This window comes from Spermophilus citellus (assembly GCF_964194105.1).
Source record: "Spermophilus citellus genome assembly, chromosome: 7".
NCBI lineage: Eukaryota > Metazoa > Chordata > Mammalia > Rodentia > Sciuridae > Spermophilus > Spermophilus citellus.
In genome coordinates this window covers 139,276,720-139,289,359 of record NC_138188.1, presented here as the reverse complement: position 1 = coordinate 139,289,359, position 12,640 = coordinate 139,276,720, and the positions used below count along the sequence as shown (strand labels likewise).

Below are 12,640 nucleotides of genomic sequence, written 5' to 3'. Positions count from 1 at the left end.
GTAAGAATACAAATTATAATAAGATGTGTTATTTTTGTATAAAAAATTTAGGCTTCAATTTGCAAAATAAAACTAAAGTAAGGGAATAAAGATCAGGTCAGAAGTTGCAAAGGGGAATCTCTCAGGCCACATTTTAGTCTATATATTTTTGATTCACCCATTTGCAGAAAGTTCAACAGTCTAGATGCTGGCTTCTTTTGGAAATAATGTGAAGCACTACACAATAATGAAACTCCATTTACACAAGGCATGGCCCACCGGTACTAGAAAGCACTTGTTTCGCCTTTCTCAGGAGTGCTGTTTGGGATTCTCTCACCACAACCTTAATCCTCACCTGGTTCCCTCCTTCATGAAGCTTCTAAAAGGCCCTGACAGTTATTTGAGTTTGCATCCTGTGTGTTGAGAGGAAAAACTTAGGTGCTATTCATTTTAATAGAAAGCTTAAAAGTAATGTTTAGTTTTATGCTCAATACTAGATTAATGCAACTTCACTTCTACTTTCAACACCACAGGCATTACATCTTGACAATGAGATATTTAACATCAAATGCTAGAACAATGTTCTATAGTCGACTATAGATTATTTCTAGTTTTGAACAAAACTCAAAACTAAACCTTTCAAGCAATATATCAATCCAGAATGATGAATTACTCCTACATTTACAATAAAAAATCTAGACAGTCAACAAATATGTAATTTCCCATAGTTAAAATTTCATATAGGTTAAAGTACCTTTCTAGTCTTTGTTGTAATACTGTGAGGTAATCTTTAAGTCTCTTGATTTCTTCTCTCTTAATTCTTGTTATTTCTCTGTTTCTATGCATGTATCTATCAGGGAAAAAAATTATTAACTACTTTCAAAAATGATTTTTGAAATTATTTAGCAATTATTTCAAATTAGTCTCAAATATCTTGGAAGCAGAAACAATCTTCAGTCTAAACATCACAAAGAAGAATCAATTCATTTGAAATTTACAATAAAATATCAGATAATACAAAAGTGCTTTCTAAAATTCAAACAGAATTTTAGGATTACAAAAATAACTTCATTTTTAAATTTCCTTATAAAATTATTCCCAGTAACTATACTTTTCTAATATAACATGAGCTCTAAATTTTCCTTGTTAAATGGTATTAGACATATCATGCAAAAGATTTATTCTGAGAAAATAAATATTTTTTCCTATAAAAACAATAAATTCTTCATTTGCTTATTAAAACTATTAAGAAACTAAGTCATGTTGTACAGTAAACCATACCTGTCCAAATATAAAACCTGAGGAAATTCTAATTTGTTGTGAATTTTTTCTGGTCTTCCCAATGCTTGATTAAATTCAAATCTTGATAATTCAAATGTTAACACAGGTGGTAGTTCTGTAAACCAATGCTGAAAGACAACAAAACAAACAAAAAACTTCATATCACGTTTCTGTTTTCTCCACTGAAATTTTAGACACAGCAAATTGACACTAACATTTTTATGCACACCATCACACCTCTGACATCACAAAAAACTAAGTACAAAATTTAGTTTAAACTCAACTTCTTCCTAAGTTTCCCACACCTTTTAAAAATTCCAAGAGTGGATATTACTCATAATCAGTAAAGAGAAAAATCTTCTAACAACCATCTTTCTTCCAAGATAATTCATTACATTAGAAATTCTAACCCAAAGAAAAAAACAGTGGTTAAAATCAAAACTTAGTAACAAGTCTTCCATCTTTAGCAGTATATTGAAAGTATTATACTTTATTCACCCACAATGTCAATTGATAGCTATTGAATGAAACATAAAATTCAATCAAATTTTTCATTCTATTTTAATGCTGAATAGAATTCCATTGTGTGTGTACGTGTATATGTGTGTGTGTGTGTGTGTGTATGTGTGTGTATGTATGTATGTGTATATATATATATATATATATATATATATATATATCTCACATTTTCGTTATCCATTCATCTACTGAAAGGCATCCACAGTTTAGCTATTGTGAATTGTGCTGCTATAAACATTGATATGGCTGTGTCCCTGTAGCATGCTGTTTTTAAGTCCTGTGGGTACAGACTGAGGAGTGGGATAGCTGGATCAAATGGTGGTTCCATTCTGAGTTTTCCAAGGAATCTCCATACTGCTTTCTACATTGGCTGCACCAGTTTGTAGTCCCACCTGCAATAAATGATTCTGCCTTTCCCCACATCCTTACCAACACTTATTGTTGTTTGTATTCTTAATAGCTAATCTTCTGACTGAAGTGAAATGAAATCTTAAGAGTGGTTTCAATTTGCATTTCTCTATTTGCTAGAGATGTTGAATATTTCTTCATATATTTGTTGACAGATTGTATATAATCTTCTGAGAAGTGTCTGTTCAATTTCTTGGCCCATTTATTGATTGGGTTATTTGTTCTTTTGGTGTCGTATATAACAAATTAGAATAAAAACAATTCAACCAAATTTCATATAAAATTTGTTTTTATATAATGGTTTCAAGTTTTATATAAACATTATTTACATAAAGAGAAAGAAAATTTATTTATTTACCTAATATATAACAGAAATTTATTTATTTAATATATACATTATTTATTTAGCATATATTAAATATATAACAATATATTTAATATATAATATACTTATGTATTAAATATATGTATTTATTTAATATATAAATATATGATATATACTTATTTAATATATAATAAATTTATTTAATATAGTATGAATATTTATTTAATTAATGTGTAATATATTCAATAAATTATTTATTATAATATAATTTATTTATTTAATATATTTCATTTAATATACACTTATTTATTTATTTAATATATAATTTATTTAATATATATTTATTTAATATATAACAGAAGAATGCATTATAATTTTTATTACTTATATAGAGCACAATTTTTCCTATCTCTGGTTATATACATAATATATTCACACCAATTTGTGTGTTCATACATGTACTTTGGATAATAAGGATCATCACATACAACCATCATTAATTATCCCATACCCCCTCGCTTCCCCTGCAACCCCTCTGCCCTATCTAGAGTTTGTCTATTCCTCCCATACTACCTCTCCACATCCCACTACGAATTAGCTTCCTTCAAAGAAAACATTCAGCATTTGTTTTGGGGGGATTGGCTAACTTCACTTAGCATTATCTTCTCTAACTCCATCCATTTACCTGCAAATGCCATGATTTTATTCTCTTTTATTACTGAGTAAATTCCATTGTGTATATATGCCACTTTTTTTTTTATCCATTCATCATCTATTGAAGGGCAGCTAAGTTGGTTCCAAAACTTAGCTATTGTGAATTGGGCTGCTAAAAAAATTGATGTGGCTGTGTCCCTGTAGTATGCTGGTTTTAAGTCCTTTGAGTATAGACCGAGGAGAGGGATAGCTGGGTCAAATGGTGGTTCCATTTTCAATTTTCCATAGGAAATTTTTAAAACTTGCAAATCAAGAAATACAGAAGTAAAGCATCATGTAACAGATATTTTTGAATCACTTATTTCTATAAGCCTTGCAATATGCTACTATAAAAAGAAATTGCTGCGTATATTTTACCACGTATGATGATTTCAAGTGGCATAAAATACCACCACACATCCATCAATAAACTAAGAACATATTAACTTAAATTTGAATATCTAAAAACAGGAAATGATGCACACCTGGCAATCTGAAATGACTAGGATCTGAAAAGTTACTTTTTAAAATTAAAGCTAATAAAATAAATGGTTATTCAATATTATTTCTCCCTCCAAAATTGCAACTAATTAACTGAACTGAGATTTCCTGAATTGAATATAGGTTATTTTTTACCCAAAGTCAAGATTTAAGAAATTTCCTATAAGGATAGTACCTAAAATGGAGTAGATAAATATTGTGAAAGATCTAATATTTAGATCTAATATTTAAAATTTGACAAGAAAGTGTTTTACTTATTTTGATCTTCCTTGTCACTGTCAAGAATGTTTGAGTTACTTCATATTCACAACCATAAGTACTGTAAAATTTTAAAACACTACCTCATATATCTCATAAATAAATGTTTTGAACTCTTAGCATAATATTCCATACTCAATTTTATGATATTCATGCAAGTCTACTTCAAGAACTGTTACTTTCACATTTTATCATATTTTAAGTGTCACCATTAGAATTGAATAGTTACACATTTTAATTCATGTGAATCTACAATGACTGAGAGAAATAAAATGACCCAAATTGTGGCAAGTTGTTCTCTAAGACATGAAGTCTAGGAAACATAATTAGCTTCTATATCTCACACAAAAGGATGTAATAGTTTGTTATGAAAGCATTTCCTCATCAATAAATGGGATGGTATCAGCCAAAAATTTCTTCATAGCAAAGGAAACAATCACGAGTATAAAGAGAGTGCCTACAAAATGGCAGAAAATCTTTGCCACCTGTACTACATAACCTCATCAATAAATGGGCAAAAGGATTAAACAGACAATTCATAGAAAAAGAAATAGAATCAGTCAACAAATATATGAAAAAATGTTCAATATATCTAGCAATTGGAGAAATGCAAATCAAAACTGCACTAAGATTCCACCTCACTCCAGTCAGAATGGCAATTATCAAGAATATAAGCAACAATAAATGTTGACAAAGATATTGGGGAGGAAAAGTACACTCATACATTGCTGGTGGAACTGAAAATTGGTGCAACTTCTCTGGAAAGCAGTATAGAGATTCCTCAGAACACCTGGAATGGAATCACAATTGGACCCAGATATTCCACTCCACTATACCCAAAGGACTTAAAATCATCATACTAGAGCAACGCAACCACACCAATGTTTACAGCAGCTCAACTCACAATAGCTGTTAGGGAACCAATCTAGGTACCTTTCAACAGATTAATGGATAAAGAAAATGTGGAATATTAGAAAACAACTATGATTTTTGCTGGTGAATGGATGGAACTGGAGTCTATTATGCTAGTGAAATAAGCCAACTCCTCCCCATTTAAAAAAAAAAAGGGGCTGCATGTTCTCTCTGATATGTGGATGCTAACACACAACAGGGTAGGGGATAAGAATAGCAATTCACTGGATTAGACAAAGGTGGGTGAAGGGAAGGGAGAGAGGATGGGTACAGGAAAAAGAGTAGAATGAATCGGACATAACTTTCCTACCCTTATATCAGAATACATGACCAGTGTAACTCCACATCATGTACAACCACAAGAATGGGATCCTAATTAGAATTAGCTATACTCTATGTATGTAGAGTATGTCAAAATATACTCTACTGTATATACCTGAAAAGAACAAATTAAAAATTTTAAAAAAAATTAAATTAGAAAAGCAGTTTGTGAGTACAGCCATGCTCAGCATAACTATGTTTTTGTCAGTGATGGACTGCATATATGAGAGTGGTCCTGTAAGATCATAATAGAACTTAAAACTTCCTGTCACCTCATGATGTCCTAGAGCAAGGCATTGCTGATACATCTGTAGTCCAAACTGGTATGAACAAACCTGCATTGCTAGTCAATTAAACTATACCATATATAACTATGTACAGAACATAATACTTGATGACAATAAATGTTACTCACTTCTGTATTTACTACACTAGTTTTTATAATTATTTTAGAGTATATTTCCTCTACTTATTTAAATAAAATAAAATAAACCCTTTACTGCAAAACAGTATGTCATATTATTCTGGCAGCACCCTCAAGTACCACATTTATCTCAGATATCTCATTTTATTGTGTCTCTTGATTCATGGCACAAGAAGATATGACAAGTGATTGATCTAGACCATGCAGATTTGTGTAGGTGTGCTGTTATTCATATAATAACAAAATTCCCAAGGATAAATTTCTCAGAATGTGTCACCAGAGTTAAGAGACACAGGGCTGTAGTTATATTTCATATAACCATTTTTAACTCATTCAGTAAGCTTATTTAGTATATCATTCCAGAAATTTAAAATTCATAACCCATTGAATGTTTTAACTTAAGCAATTTTAGACACTGGAGTCCTTCCTATATTAGTCATCTGCAGCCACTTCAACAAAAAAAGATTTTTGTGTGTTTGTCAAAGTAAAATCATCTTTTAGGAAATATTAAGAAGAAAAAGCTATTTATTATTCACAGGAATTATACCAATTTAAAATAGTCCATAATTTTGAATAATTAAAATTATTTAAAAATTCAACACAATTAATATTAGTTAAAATAATTTAAAATTTTATTTAAATATTTTGGTTTGAATATTTTTCTTGGTTTGAGATGTGGTATTAAGAAAGATCAATGGTTTCATGAAGAAATAAAATACTTTGAAGAGATAATGAAATATAAACTAATTTAAATACTAATAAAAAAGATAGTAAAGCCAGGCGTGGTGGCACACACCAGTAATCCCAACAGTTCAAGAGGCTGAGGCAGGAGGATTGCGAGTTCAAAGCTAGCCTCAGCAATGGTGAGGCGCTAAGCAACTCAGTGAGACCCTGTCTCAAAATAAAACATAAAACAGGGCTTGTGATTCTGTGGTTGAGTGCCTCTGAAGTCAATCCCTGGTACCAAAAATAGACTTCAGATTCTATGTAAAAATAATCAATTTTTATTTAAAAAATATAAATATGTGAGGAAGATTATTTAACAATAGAACATAGTATATTTCACATAAAAACTACTCTGCCAATATAAGGAAAAATGCCGTCCATGGCCTCATGCCGCAAACTCATTACCCTTTTATTTAACAGAAAATAGGTAAGATTTCTGGGGATCTATTTTCTTTTTTCCACAATGAGAACTGCAAAAGCTATGAATTTAAATTTCTGGAATGATATACTAAATAAACTTACTGAATAAGTTAAAAATGGTTATATGCAATATAACTACAGCCATGTGTCCCTCACACATTCTGAGAAATTTATTGTCTAAAATTGTCTAAACCTACTAGACAAATGCCATTTATTCTCAAAGAAACAAGAACCCAAGTCTTTCTTAAGTAAACAAAGATATTATTACTTGATATTTAATTATTAAACACCTGCCTATTCAGTATAAAGACCTTAGATTCTTTTTGCTAAGCATGAGACCCTATCTGCAGTCACCACATTACCCACTAAGGATACAATAGTGAACTACAGAGATAAAACATCTATACACTCGTGCATGGAATTTACATCTAGACAACTATCCATCACTGTTTCACTCTGTAGCACAAGGACTGATTGCCGGGCACATGATCTGCACTTTGTTTTCTATTACAGTGTCAACACTCCCCAACAGATAAAATATGTGAATGGATAGATACAGAGATGGTGCTGAAGAAAGATAGAGAAACAAAGAAGGGTGGAGAGAAACAGACCAGGGGAGACAAAAGATTTATGTTATGTTTTTTTTTAATTACTTCTTTCTTGAGAAAGTAAGTTTTTCTATTAGACTTTATGCAATCAGCAATTTTATAAAAAATGAAATATTTCCTATGTATGCCTGAATAAATGCCAACAATATTTGATAATAGTAATATACACCTCTATAAAAATCTACCCTAATATCAATGTTTTTCTTTTTTAACCTGTAGGACTAGCATACTGCTAATGGCTAGCACCTTGACTAAAAAAAAAAACATATAAAGATGGGTTTTTAACAACAAAATAAATTTATTGAGATAAGTTTAAGTGATTCATAGTTGAAATTCCACATATGTCTAAGTTACCAAAATTAAACCCACACACATTTTTTTCTGAGTATTTTCTCCATTATTAGTAATTGTTAGAACCTTAAATTGTGCTTTATGTCATTTTAAGAAAGACCTGGAGAAGTATGGAGATACTAAAAGTGCTAAGCTCACCTCTTGGCCTGATTTTCCTGAATTCTCTGAATGTAGAGACTCAATTTCTCCTTCGATCATTGCAGCTTCTAGGCACTCGTGCAGATCTTTGAACCCATTGACCTGAAGTGGATACTGACCAAACATTTCAGTGTTTTCAAATTTTTTACCTATAGAAAGGAGAAAAGTTAATTAAATTTATCTCGTCAACACAGTTTTTCAGCTACTAAAGTAATTGTATATACGAAATCTTTACCTGTAAAAATGATTTGATTATATTACAGAAAATAAAGAATTATTATAAATTTTCCTATAGGTTATACATATATACATGTACACACACAATATATATAAACTCTTGTAAAAAGCACCATCTCAGGGCAAGAAACTATAAATATTGAGCATACACATAGCAGTGAGTAAGAGATAGGGTCCTGAGTTGAAGAAACTGTTTTGTTTGAAAGATACTATATGTTAATTACTCATATACTATAAGCCAATTATTGCTTATTATTATAGATATTATTAAAAATATAGAGACTGAGTGTTATGAGAGGGTATAGAAGGAGAGCTAACCTAGTCCTAGCAGGTAGAGGAAAGACGTTGGTGGCAAAGTGACTTTAAGCTTCCACAGTGAGTGGAAGTTAGCCAGGCCAGAGTGGGGTAGACGGCTAGCAAGTATTCTTGTCCAGGGAATAAGCATGGCAAAGACTTTAAAGCTATAGAGAACTTGGCCTACTTAAGGAACCAAAGCAAAGCCAGTACAGCTTGGGAAAACAAGAGGATAGCAATGAAAAATTCAGTAGGCTTAAAATTTACAAGGTTGCATAGTCCTACTAAGAAATTTTTTCACTGTATTCAGAATATATCGGGAAGTCATTGAACAGTTAAATATAGGAATAACAGAATCAGATCTATGTCTTGAAATACCTTTCTAGCCTCTTTGCCAAGTGGGTAACAGACCATTAGGAGACAACTGCAGAATCCACACAGAAATAAAGGTATGTAGATTAGGTATTGACTTAACCAATTGGCTTGTAAAATGGGAAAGAAGACAGCAGAACAAGGAATTTATCAATAATGACACTTAGATTCCTAGCATGAAGAATCAGATTGATTTTATGAGCTGAAAGCAGCACTACCAAAGGGAGAACAACAGCAACAAAAAACCTTTAACAGTTGTTTTGAAGCAGTCATGGAAATCACTGATTCAGAATGGTCCATGGAGACTTTAATGTGAAAGGAGAGCTGGATATATGAATCTGTAACTATTAACGGTCTTGTCTGAAGATGTGAATAGCTGGAGAGGTGTTTAGTGACTATAAATCAAGGCAGTGGATGCAATTGCTTAAGAATGACATAGCAAGAAAATAGGAACTAAGCTGAGTCCCAAGGACTTTAGATACACAGACAAACTATAAGCATGACTTAAGAAGTACCGTATGTAGAACATCAATAACCATAGATCCCTTTTAGAGAAGCTGTGAGCTCAGGAGCTAAAGCAGAAAGGATTGAGTAAATGAGAAGTAAACAGGGAAGCAAACATCATTCTTAAGTAGCTTAACTCCAAATAGGAATGAAAGGGGATTCTGGGGAAAAAGTATGAGAAGGAATTCATCTTTTTTTTAATGGTAAGATATGAGATATCAGAATGTATATAAATACTGATAATAAAGACAGAGAAGACGAAGAAGTGAAAGATACTAAGAAAAAGTGAGATTACGGAGTAAGGTCTAAGAGAAAGCATAGAGAGATGGAATTCTAAACACATATAACAATGTTCTTTATATAAAACAATATTTCCTTTATTATTTGTTGATACAGATAAAAAAAATATGGTAGAGGTGGTGATGAATCCTGAAGCTCCTGTATCTGGGGCAGTGGTTAAGAAATACAATACAAAATAACAAACAGATATAAACTCAGAGCCTTGAGTAGAACCCATTTTAATTACGTTTCATCAGTTTTACAGTAAATCCTTGAAATCTGAGGTGATACATTTCTAAGAGAATGAAGAGAAAAAGGTGAGTGGAAAGGAGGTAAGTGGAAAAGATGAAAATAGTTACTGCAGAAAACAGGACAGAGATCAGTGATTACACAAAGCCAATAACATTGCCAGGTGGGGTTGCAGATATGAGACCACTGAAGCTCAGTTCGCTCTCCCAGACACCTTGTCCAAGGTTTCACTTCTGCACAATCACTACAAATCCATGCTCTGTTTTAATTGACTAGCAGTTGACTTTTACACAGCAACATTAAGTACTCAGTACCTGAAGAGAAAATATAAATAGTTTAATGAGGGTCAGAGAATAATCAGGGACCACAAAGGAGTGGAGGTAAGACCGTTTTAGGTGCCTACAAGAGTGATCTTTTTTTTTTTTTTTTAGTTGCTCAAAACATTACAATGATCTTGACATATCATACACTTGATTCAAATGGGGTATGAATTCTTATTTTTCCACGTGTACAGATGGACAAGGAAGGAAGTAAAGTAAGTAAGGACCAGGGCCAAGAGGAATGGAATGCAAAGGTCGATGAACTAGAAGTTCTCAAAACATTGAGGAAGGTTTGCAGTGGGAGTGTTTTAGCAAACAAACCCAAAATCACCTGGAAGGAGAAGTAATGGTCCAAAATAAAGCTTTAGGGAAATAACAATGTAAAAATGATGTAATAGTATAAAAATGATAAGAAAAATGCTCTATAAGTAAACTATCTTTTATTGCAACAGAGTCCAAATGGAAACATATTAAGGCCACATTTATTTAGCACAATAGCTTTGAGCAATTTACTGATACCAAGTACAAAAATTTCAATACTGATTGACAAACTAAGCATTCTAAAAACAATGACCTGTTTTTGTTTTTGTTTTTGTTTTGTTTTTTACTGAATTATTTACTTATTCCCAGAACTTTTTATTTCTATTTTGTGACAGGGTCTCATTGTTAAGGCTGGCCTCAAACTTGGGATCCTCCTGCATCAGCCTCCTGAGTTGCTGGGATTATAGGCATGTGCAACCACATTGGGCTTAATAACAATCAGTTGTAAGACCTAATGTAACACAAGTAGAAGCACTCACATAGCATATTAGATACAGTGCCCAGTCTCAACCTGATTGAACCTATTCACCGCTGCAGATAGTGTTCTACTTCACATAAAATCAGAATAGTATAACTGTAATATTGTGTAAAATATTTCACTTTATATAAATTTATATAATAAACATTAGCATTTGAAGTAGACAAAAGTGTTCTAATGTTCTAACAATGTTCTCAATCTAGCCCTTTAAATGCCTGACTAAAAGCTGACTTAGTAACTTCCTTTTATGCCTAATTATCAACTTCAAACATAATTTCATGGAAATCCACTACTTAAGAATGTGAAGGAAAAACAATTGTCCAAATTTTACACTTTGGGCGATCCAGAAAAACTAACTTTCAAAAGTTGATGGCCTGGGTGATATGAGAAAAACTATTTTTGAAGAGTAGTTTTTCCCTTATGGTTTGGGACTTAAAGATGTATCTAAATGAGTCTGATTCCTTTACCTTTTTTAAGAAAACCAGATACTCCCAAATTTTAAGGAATAGGTTATCTAGCATAGAATGAATATTAACATTCTTAACATATTTTTCAAAAAACAGAATTCAATCCTTTCTTTTTTTTTTTAAAGAGAGAGAGAGAGAGAAAAAGAGAGAGAATTTTTAATATTTATTTTTTAGTTTTCGGCGGACACAACATCTTTGTATGTGGTGCTGAGGATCGAACCCAGGCCGCACGCATGCCAGGTGAGCACGTTACCACTTGAGCCACATCCCCAGCCCTCAATCCTTTCTTGAAATCTAGAATCTAAATAATTTCATAATCACTCAGAAAATGAGAATCCTGCAATATTCTATGCTAAGTTGCTAAATTCAGCTTTCAATATTAAAAAAATTTTAAAAAGGAAAACTTAAAAACTGAGCATCATATCAAGCCTGGCATTCAACTCCATTACATGCTACATATACCTTACCTAAAATGCTTAGGATCAGAAGTGTTTTCAATTTTGGAATATTTACGTAGACATTACCAACAAAGCATCTCCAATCTGAAAATCCCAAATCTAAAATGTTCAAATATCTGAAACTTTTTGAGTGTCATGTCAGTTCCCTAGTATCCCATAAATTTCTTCATTTCAGTAACTCCCAGCATAAAAGAAGCTCTCTCAGTGGAAAGAACATAAGCATAAGATGAACTACCAATTAGCATGTGAAAATGCACTTTGTACCTTTTCTTTCAATTCTGTGCTCTGTGTAAAAATGATTGGTAGGAGCAATATAAAAGAGACTTTCAGACAGTAAGTAAAATTAAAAGTAAAAATCATTCCACAAATAAAGAGTCACTATCAAGACAATCGAACTAATGGATAACAACATCTCTTTTATTTAATAAAAAGCAAACATGTAACTGTACCTTCAAGGACTCCCACGGCTAGGAATCTTCCATAGAACAATTCTACCATAGGGTTCTTTGGCTTCTCTTCATCCCTAAAGCATATTAAAAAATACAAAAGTACTTATAATGTTTGTATCTACAAATAATAGAGAAAACATTAAAATACATGACAAGATGATAACATTTCATTTATGAGGCTATCACCACACATGGCTCTGTTATTTATCATATGACCTTAGGCAAAGTACTTAAATTTATTCTTCCATTTCTTCTCTCAACTAAGAACCTCATGACACTGTTACAAGGGATAATAAGAGCTACTGCATGAAACAAATTTAGAAGATAACCTGATAGCCTGTGTTCATG

At 31.9% G+C, this 12,640-nt stretch overlaps 1 protein-coding gene across 5 annotated transcripts in view; it reads right to left on the bottom strand.

Moving 5' to 3' along the window:
• USP25 (ubiquitin specific peptidase 25) overlaps positions 1-12,640 on the bottom strand; it is a 140,942-nt gene that overhangs the window by 48,127 nt on the left and 80,175 nt on the right. For all 5 annotated transcript variants that reach the window (XR_014022968.1, XR_014022969.1, XM_081301298.1 and 2 more), the window contains 4 exons: positions 12,293-12,366; positions 7,865-8,013; positions 1,261-1,388; positions 734-829 (listed from right to left, as the gene is read on the bottom strand). Coding sequence is in view for 3 of the 5 variants with exons in the window: in XM_081301298.1 (XP_081157424.1) it covers positions 734-829; positions 1,261-1,388; positions 7,865-8,013; positions 12,293-12,366 (447 nt within the window). In the remaining 2 variants the exon portion in view is untranslated. The remainder of the gene's footprint in view (positions 1-733; positions 830-1,260; positions 1,389-7,864; positions 8,014-12,292; positions 12,367-12,640) is intronic.